We start from the raw sequence: 10186 nt of genomic DNA on the forward strand, positions 1-10186 counted from the left end.
ACTTAAAGACCATAGGAACCAAAACCTTTTTCACATGCACACAGGCACATAGACGGAAGAAACCTCCCTCCATGCTCAAAATATAGAGGGAAGCCTCTTTTACTCATCTCTTTGAAGAAGATAAGAAGGGAGGAACCAAACTCCCTCCCCTCCGTGGTCGGTGGTCTGTGCTCCGTATTTTAGGATTTTCTTTTTTTATCTTTGACAAGAATCATGGAGGGGAGTGGAGGGGAGGTGAGAGGAGGGAGCTAGCACAGACAGTACCTTTTAAGCTTCATCAATCTTAGCAAATAAAATGGTCTTCAGGGAGAAGGAGAGCAATGTTCTTGAGTGGTCTTTTTTCCTTCACTCATTTAACAGTCCCTCCACTACTACAGAATCCGATTAGATTTCCAGTGTGTTAGGAACCCATATTTATAACAGCTGTGAACTTCACAAAATTATTAAAAGCTAAAATGATGATCCGATAAGATAAGGTAGCTGAATTGGTTAGGCCCGTCTCTTGTTGAAAATTACATTATTTAATTGTCCTACTTAAAAATACAGAATATTCTTTTTGACCTATAAGGAGGAATTTGCCATGAGTGCCGAAGTTGTTATCTAATTAATCTATGGCACCACCCATGTGAACAAGTAAGATCATTGATTGTTGTAATTTGCATTGATTGTACACGTTCAAGGCTCTGCTTCAATGTCCTTGCAATTGAGGGCTTGGTTCGGCTTGCAAAGAACTCCTTTACCTCTGCTGCCTTCTCAAATGAAGAGAACTGAAACATGGAAAAAAGAAGTCTTCACATTACAAAAATTTATTTTCCATATTTTATCTTTCAATAAAAAAAAAGGTAGAAGTGCAAACAGGAAATGTGACAAGGGTTTAATAACAGACAGGTGACGCAATGGCGCTGATGAAACGAGTTATCAGAAATCCAGAACCATAGGTCTTCATGATGTGATCCCAGTTATCCTGCATTTACAAGATGAGGTTAAGTCTGTCAGGATGGATTGAAATTTTGTGAGGACGGTATGAACATTTCACTGAATAGTTGGATCGTCTAATATGATATCTATATGGGGCTTATATGTGAGAAATTACATTGAATATTTCATTTTTAAGTTGGATCTTGGGTGCTTGTAATCTTTTTTTTTTCAAAATAAGACCAATACCTTGACTTGTGAAAATCATATATTTTAAAATGAATCAAGTTACCTCAGAAAACAACAAAAACTTAAAAGCTTCAAGAACAATATCAGGATCTGGACAGGATGTTAGAGAACCTACAGAACATGAAAAGTTGATTCTGTATCACAAATGGATATAATTAATTACTTTGTATCACTTCCACATAAATTGACATTACTTAGGATACGCGTTTTCTCCTGGCTTAGATCAGTCTCTCTATAAATTCTTAGAAGAGATTCATAACCCGATCTATTCAATGAGCTCACAGTCTGCATCACAGCAACATATGCTGCCTACAAAAATGTATTGTAAAACCACATCAATAAGTGAATGTTAATGGCTGAAGGAAAAAAAAACCCTAGTCCATTAGCACTTTTAATGCATCAACCTTTCTTGTGTTGGGAGGGACAAGTAGTATTTCTGTCATCCAAAATGCATGAAAACGTCTAATTGCTTCATTTTGTATTACATCATGCCCAAAAACAACAAGAGCAGTCAAAACCTCCCCTCTTAACATTGCATCCAAGTGGTTCTCACCATTCTTTGGCTCCCAGCCTAATTTACTGTAGATAAAATCCAACATGAAGCCATTTAAAGAATGAAAACTGGAAAAAATAAATTTTACATCCAGTAGAGTATGGAAGAAACTAGCTGTCAGATTTAATACATGAATCTCACATTTTACAAAATGTCAACTGTTAGAATTGTTATGTGAACTCTAGATGTTTTTCTTGCACCAATTGAGAATGGTGTAACAATTCTAAACCCATTTTATTTTAATGCACTTCAAGAATTTTACTCGTATTCGCCATGAATTGTGATGACTCTTTTAGATTGCTAAGAACATTATCGAGAGGCAATAAAATATTGAAACCCCAACCCTAATTCCAGCTTCAGGTAAATAAGATTGTTCCATACGAAGCTTTGAGCCAAATTCAACAAAAAAAAAAAAAAAAAAAAGCTAATTAACGATTAAAAAGAAAAAAGAAAAAAGAAAAAAGAAAAACCCAACGAACTAACCAACAAACCCTAACTCTAAAATTAAAATTTAAATCGAAACTAACCGAATAAATGGTGAAAGGCATCACGATATGCGTCGTAAACGACAGAGGCGTACTGGTCGTCCTTCTCGACAGCTCTCATGATCTCCCATTGTGCAACGGGAGGGAACTGCCTCCCTAAGGTAGGCTGTGAGGTGGATGAGGAAGATTTGGTGGGCCCCACCACATTTCCATCGCTAACGTTAACCATCACTAACTAAACCTTTGTGTCTCTCTCTTTCATTATTCAGTTAAATTCCCACAAAAATATTATGGGAACAATCCTTAGTTACTTGACTTGACTCTTGAAGACAAGCAAACTCGACTACCACGAGAGAGAGAGAGAGAGAGAGAGAGAGAGAGAGAGAGAAAGAGAGAGACTTATTCTCTATTTGGAAAAGCTATATGTAAAGTTGCTGATGCTGAATTAAGTTTCTGAATCTGAGAGAAAGTTGTTGCTGTTGCTGAATTGAGTATATTGTTTGGTAATATGCTATATAACTGTATTGTTAAGATGTTAAACTGTTTGGTAACCCACTATTTAGAATTTGTTTGATGAAATTAAAAATAATATTAAAAAAAAAAGATTATTTATCTGACATAAGTAATAATATGTTAACAATAAATATAAACATAAGATTTAATATTAAAAAATAAAAAATTCAATTCAATTTCATTTTTCTGTACTAACATAATTAATGTCTATTCAATAAATAATAAATAATTAAATAAAATTTTACATCATGTATACATGGCATTATAAATCTGTTGAGCAATCTCATCTCGTGCAATATTTATATCAGTAATCAATTCATCATCAATTTCATTTGGTATTGTATTAAATGTGCCTCCTCTATCAATGTCAATATTTCCATCTTTATATTTTGTAAACCAACTAAGCTAGTTGACACCTACCACTATGTATCTCTCTCTGTGCGGACTTATTGGATCATATATACATAAGAGGGTTGAATTTTGTTGGGTCAAGAAAAAACACACAACCCCAAGCGTGTGAATGCAAAATTGAATCATCAAGATTTATACATGTCCTATTAATACTTATCTCGATCATAATTTTTCTCAAGGTCGTAAAATTAATTCTCGGTATTTCTATAATAAAAAAAAATTAAATAGAAAAAGAAAGAAACAGTATTTGAACAGGGAAGCATAGGTCCCTCATATAGAAGGAAATATATGATAAGGGCCCAAAAATCGACGAGGCTTTTCTAACGAGGCACCACAAAACAGACGGACATATTGTAGACTGTAAAGTTCTACTTCAGGTTAATCAATCTCCTTTGATGTGTCGTCGTCTTCCATGGAACACAAGTATGAAACCCATAGACACAACCATTCCAACCAAATACCCAACCATTGCTCCATAACTAACGCAAATGGGCCATTCCTACAAATATGAATAAAATCAATCAAACTTGAGAATAATAAGAGCTGAAACTACAAACCAAGATTGGAAATCATGATGGGCTGATGTAGAGCTCAACTCAATTCAAGAACTTAGAGAGGGGCTAAGATTTCTACGTTCTCTTCATGTAAGTAACTCTTCAAGTCAAAATTAACTCAGGTCCACATTGATTATAGAAGTGAATTTCAAGACCGACAATACTCTATTTATACATCTTAATCAACGATAATTAAACATTTTTCAACATATTTTGAATACTGTAATTAAAATATATAACTAGCTCGATTCACCCAGTCAGAATTGGATCAAGTAATTCATAACTGGATAATTTGAGATCCGATCATAAAATTCCAACATAAATTTATACTCCAAAACTGTATAACTAAACTTCTTTAATCAATCTTCCCGCTACAATCACTCTGATATTAACAAAGATTGGAACAAAACATCAACCTTCAAACATTCAATGTTACTAAATTCTTAGACGGGATTGGGATTGTAGTATTGTTCCTGAGTAGTAGCGACTCCATTTTTGTTCCTTGTTTATGGGTTTGGTCGTCTTGACCTCCCTTTTCTGTTCATTTTTATTGAAATCATTTTATTTATAAAAAAAAAGTTTCTGATTATCATGGGATGTTTCGGTAAAACCAATCTTGATTTTCTCTTGTCCGAGACATTGCCTCAAGACAAGATTTTAAACCTCGGTAACAAACATGGTTTAAAGTTTTGTACCATCTCAGAGTGGTGTCTTAGTTAAGATAGTCTTAGATCCTTCTCTTGAAATCTCTCATCTGAGATGGCCTTAGATTTTCTTGAGCAAGACATTGCCTTGAGATGAGATTTTAAACCTTGGTAATAATAGCTTAGGTCGATTAGTGCAAATGAGTAAAATTAGGACAAGTTTATGGTCCAACCTAAAATATAATAATAATGAGGGTCATGACACTAAAATAACAATTGAAAAAGAGATGAAGAATGTGGAGGATATTTTTCGTTGGGTACCAAGGGACAACACGTGGCACCTAGGAATTTGGGTTTGGTATGGAGATCCGAGGGTAATCTCGGTGGCAAACTAATCATAGGCTCAGGTTTCGATTGGTCGGGGGAGTATCGGGTTAGGATTTCGTGGTAGAATGGCTTAGGCAACTCAAATCCCAACAAAATCGAGGATTGAGCGTGACTAACGGAGTAGGAATTTTTATTGAAGGAAAATCCCGAAAAAGAAGGGGTTAAACAAGGCAATGATATCGATTAGAGATATTCCTAATCAAAATAACCTACTAAAATAGATAATGGCACAATTGGAAAGAGGATAAAAAAAGGATCCTAGGGTTTTGCTTGTATAAATGCATAGAGAGAGAGACACTAAAAGGTAGGAGATTCTCCCTCTCTAAACTTTACACTATTTTTTGTACTAAAATTTTGATTTGGGCGTCGGAAAGGTGTTGCTGCAGGCATACCCAGGAGTACAAGGGAGAAGAATCAATCCATCAATGAGGATGTCGAGGTAGTGCAAATTTTTGCAACTACAAAAAGTATTAATGAAAGTGCAGATAATGGGTAGAAAACAACTTGAACAAAAAAAATGTCTTAGCTTCGGTAAATTACAATTAATACGAAGGAAACAATACCTGCCATGGCCTTTCCCAATCAAGTGGCATGGGCCAAGCCCCAAGCCAAGCTCCAATAACAGCTCCATGAGCTGGCAAGCAGATCATATAATCAAGAATTCCAGTTGGCCTGAGAATAAATAATAGTCCATCATTACCAACAGATGGGAATATGAATGCGTGACAAACTTTTTGAAGTTTCCATCTATAGTGAAGAATCCATATTTGTCTCCACAAAATTTGCAACACTTACCTTGTATGTGTGAATAGACGCTGCCAATCTTTCCACGATGAACCAAAAACAGAAGCTGCTGGGACAAACTGCCAAAACACCCAATAGGTTTGCCATTTACTTCACTAACCTACACGACGGAGGATAGCATGTTGGACATAATAAACTTAGAAAACTCTTGCAGATATTTCCATACATAAGTATATACTATTTGAAAATTTATAGGAATATTGGTAAATAAGAATCTTTAACACTTGATATCAACAACTATAGCAAACAGTATTGATAACCATGGAAATTAGCCCTGTTGGACACACTGTTTAACCTACTGTGTGAGCTTACTAGGTTTCTGGGATTACTTTGTTTTACACTTTGAATCAGTGTTTAAAATTGGCACATGCATCTATGATTTTGACTCAGTGAGGCATTTCCTGCCTTCAATGTTGCAGTTGAGAGGAGGAGGATAAAAAGCAGTAAAAGAGAGATCATGTCCGGTGTATCTTTGCGTGGGAGCTGATACCTAACACTTAAATGGGAGATAATTTTTTTTTTTGTTCTTCACTGAATGCTCCTCAAACGACAAACAAGATCTTTCCCTAGAATTTGGGAGTGCACGAGGTCTGATTCGTAAGATTTTAACATAGAATGTGATTAATATAATTTAGAGTGTTCCATACTGATCTTCGGGGATTGGCAGAGTGAAAGAGAAACTCGACATGTTATATATATTAGAAAACTAAGCTTAATAAATTCAAATAATTGAAAAGCTAGTGAAATGAAGTATGTATCAGGTTCGGAACAAAGAGACTAAAACATTCCTGTATTCATTTTCCTTTAGTGGCAAATCCAAGCAGAAAATGTCTTGCAAAACAAATTGCCAATGAGCAACCATGCTTAGAGAATGTGTCCAGGAGAATCTTGAATTCACATGTTGGTGGAACAAAGAATGTGTGAGGGGGGAGCCTTCATCTCTCCCCACAAGTTATTTGACGAAGGCTTCAAACTCTAAAGTGAGCATATAGTGTCCATTCAATGCCATATTTATGTAGTCCACAAACTATAACCCATGATTGGGTTGAGAGATGGGAGCTACACTTTAAAATTTTATAGTTTTGACGTTAGACTGTAAAATATACTAGCACACACCCTCATCACATAGACCGCAGCCATCAAAATATTAATCTACGGGCCCATACCCTTTTCTCATCAAATCAAATGTGTATTGTTAATCTGGGGGTTGGGAAAACCTGTATTTTGTATAACACCACACAAAATCTGATATTCTCTCACTTGATTAATATCAAATACTATGCGTAGTTAGAAAATTACTTTACCAAATTATGCTGAAAGACACATCGAATGACCACTCATATTTTGAAAGCCTTCGCATCAACTTGAGTGACAAGACATTATACCTAGCCAACCTTTACTTGATCAGGAAAGCATCACTAGCACTGTATCTTGAAAACCATAGTCCAAACATGGACTTGGGTTGGCTTTCTTAATAGTTCATATAGATACCATTAATTTGGGTTTTGGAAAATACCTATGTTTAGTACAAGGCCACACAAAGCTAATGTTATCACGACTAGTTAAGGAGTTTGACTCTAACAAAGCCAAAAGTTGCAAATTAATAATATAATTTGTAGGAGGGGACTCAAGTATTGTGATTTGGTTAGCTTCTAGGATGAAGAAGCGCATGTGGAGATCCTCTTACATCATCGAAGAGATTTGGGATGTAGCACATCATTAAAAATTGGTATCTCATGTACTGGGATAGGCTAACATAGGAGTAGACTCTAGTAAAGGGAGGAGTCCTTAGGATTTTAATTTTTTTTAATTTTTAATTTTTAATTTTTGTAATGTGTGGAGCTCTCATTAGAACTTTGCATTTTGTTTGTTGTTTTATCTCTCTTATCTCCCCTTATAATTGGAATATCATTCACTTATAGTGTGATTTTATAACAAAATCATTTATGGGGTTTATTAATATTTTAATGGTGCGGTAATATCACAGCTCAAAAAGAAAATAAATTTGCAGTGTTTCAATTTCAATCCTCAGGATCACGAACCACCCGAGAAACATTTCAAGTAACATAGCAATATAAAAATGAAATTACGCAACTGATACTCACAGTGAATAATGACATGAGAAGTGACCAGTTAAAAGTCTTTCTTAGGTACCTATGTCCAATACAAGATGTAGAAATCTTAAAACATGAGGCAATGATAAAAAACTTAGTAATTAATTCTAATTAATGACGAGCAGTGAGCCAGTTCCAATATGACTATGGTGAGCATAAGCAATTCACTTACTGAGTTCCAACTGGTGCCCCTAAAATAGTAGCTCCAAAGGCCATTAATAAAGCCCCTACAAACATATAATTCGTTATGAGTCGAGTTAAGTAGAAGAGTTGTGCTGGAGTGACCTCAAGCTGGCACCTCATATCACACTTCTTGATGTGAAAGTGGATAGAAACTATAGATTCTTTTTCACTTGTATCTCGATGAAAAGGATCTATGGTTCCCATACCCTTTCACGTCAAGAAGTGCGATATGAAGTTCCAGCTTGAGATCACTCCAGCATTATTCTAAGTAAATATCTATTTAAATCACAAACTTCAACAAATCACACAAATCAAAGTAATTTTGACAAATAGATGGCTTTATTTTATCATTTTCTGTGATACTTGATTCGAGATATGGAAAGATGAAGATGTGCTTTTGAACCAAGTAATTTAAAGAAACTCAAAAATGTTCCAAAAATCCTTTAAAAAATCAAAAAAAGAAAAACAGAGTTGGGACACACCAGCAGGCAGAGCCAATAGTCCTCGCCCAACCGCCTTCCAATACTGTTAGAGAGGTTATTAAAACATGATAAATCATTCAAAATTGGGAACACAAACAAATCGAAAATTAAAAAAAATAGAGTAAGAAAAAGAGTGATTGATATGTTACCGAACATTGATCTAGATTCTGTCGAAGGAGACTGTAAAGTAAGATTGTAATTGGACATTCGACAACCTGAGAAGATTTAAAAAAAAAAAAAACACTATTGAATCCGATTTCCAAATAAACAAAGAAAAATCAACATTGGATGATATGAGATTGATTTTCAATCATTTACCAAGATGAGATGGAGGGTTTGAACATGATCAAAAATTAGATTGATGGCATAAATGTTGTGGGCCACCCAGAACGACGCTGCTAACCCTACACTGCAGATCAAATGTAACCGAAATGCATCGAAAACTGTTATGGATGCATTGCATTCTCTGGAAACTTGATTCGTCATTTTCTTGATTTGAGCTACAAAATGCAAATATTTCACATTTCACATTCATTGGCAAACGGAAATTGGCATTGTTTTATGACATTCAATACATATATGACTCAGGCGAGTCATTCCAATCTCGGGGGTCAGACAAGTTGAATCGCCCGATGTTTTAAAAGTCTCGGCTGAGCTTATAAATACCTATTTACAATTGTGATGGAAACACTCTCTTCATTGTTAGAAGCAAAGTGTGTCTGCAGGAAAGATGAAAGGTTCCTAACATCTCTAATTGCCCCTATATCAACCTCCTTTTATCATCAAGGGACGACCCCCATATGATCCCTTCGTTCACTTTAGAAGCGATTTACGCTTCTCTCCAACAATAATCAGATATAAATCAAAACTGAATCCAAATCCATCAGAATTAACTTCATTATTAGAAGAAACAATCAAATATTACTTGTAAGACTTCGTTTTAGTTTTGTTTTCTGAGTTTAAGTTATCGAATTTTACTTACATGTAGTCTAATACACTTTGAGGATCAATGGTCTTTGAAGATTGGAGCTCGAAAAATACAGATCTTGATCGTTATTGATGAATTGGAGGCTAAAGAGTGAGAAAGAGAACGAAAAGCAGATAAAAATGTCGGGCCGCGTCGTCCCTTGAAGAAAAAAGATTTTGATGGCTCATCAATCTCAATAATTTTCGTTCCAATAGGGGTGAATTTGAAGTTTTGAACTAATCGTCAATTTTAATTTTAGGGTTCTTAATGTAGAAAAAAATTTCAAAAATTCTGGAGCCTAACTGTGCATCTTATTGAATCTGGATCCAATATGAGAGAAACAAAGGAGGAGAAGGGGAGAAAAGGAAAAGATAACTAATTACCTTGCCCTAGAGACGCAGAGAAGAAGATTGTCAGACCAAAGAAACCCACGCTTGAAGAGCAATGAAGATGGCGATCGAAGATTTCTACGAGTCCAATAGTGAAAGACCAGTTCTTTACATTAGAGACTCTAAGAAAGGTACTCATCGGTCATCCAAGGCTCCAAGCATGGTTTTAAAAGTTGAAACTCGGTTTCGCGCCTCGTCCAATTCGGATACCGAGTCGCCTCGGACGAGTTTTCCGAAAGGTTTGAGACAACTCGTCCAAAAATTTCAAAGTGAACCGAATTTTGATTCACCCTTATATTTTCAACTAATTGCATGCCCCATTTATGCCTATTTATCATCACTCCCTCACCTCTCTCCCAATTTCCCCCTCCCCCCCTCCTCACCCCCTTCATTTTTTTGTTGATGACATTACCTCCTGATCGGGCCTTTTCATATACTAAGGGTATGTTTGATTGCACATGAAAATAAAAATTTATTTTTCACCCCAATCAAAAGATCCACCAAAATATGAATTTCACTTTCCCACCCATATGGTG

At 35.5% G+C, this 10186-nt stretch overlaps 2 protein-coding genes across 2 annotated transcripts; both read right to left on the minus strand.

Annotated features, from left to right (window-relative positions):
* Positions 1-413: 413 nt before the first annotated feature.
* On the minus strand, positions 414-2582 carry LOC147381294 (aminopeptidase M1-like). Its single transcript, XM_086430607.1, has 6 exons — positions 2245-2582; positions 1569-1743; positions 1338-1473; positions 1208-1275; positions 887-964; positions 414-767 (listed from the first exon to the last, which is right to left on the minus strand). Exons 2-6 carry the CDS (start codon positions 1695-1697, stop codon positions 597-599), a joined length of 582 nt encoding a protein of 193 aa, XP_086286733.1. The 5' UTR covers positions 1698-1743; positions 2245-2582; the 3' UTR covers positions 414-596.
* Positions 2583-2640: 58 nt separating this feature from the next.
* On the minus strand, positions 2641-9789 carry LOC147381295 (uncharacterized). Its single transcript, XM_086430609.1, has 9 exons — positions 9645-9789; positions 8613-8794; positions 8444-8509; positions 8295-8337; positions 7802-7856; positions 7621-7669; positions 5507-5574; positions 5275-5383; positions 2641-3625 (listed from the first exon to the last, which is right to left on the minus strand). Exons 1-9 carry the CDS (start codon positions 9787-9789, stop codon positions 3509-3511), a joined length of 834 nt encoding a protein of 277 aa, XP_086286735.1. The 3' UTR covers positions 2641-3508.
* Positions 9790-10186: the final 397 nt, after the last annotated feature.

Source organism: Akebia trifoliata, unplaced genomic scaffold (assembly GCF_017979445.1).
Source record: "Akebia trifoliata isolate Shusen 1 unplaced genomic scaffold, ASM1797944v1 Contig00600, whole genome shotgun sequence".
Lineage (NCBI taxonomy): Eukaryota > Viridiplantae > Streptophyta > Magnoliopsida > Ranunculales > Lardizabalaceae > Akebia > Akebia trifoliata.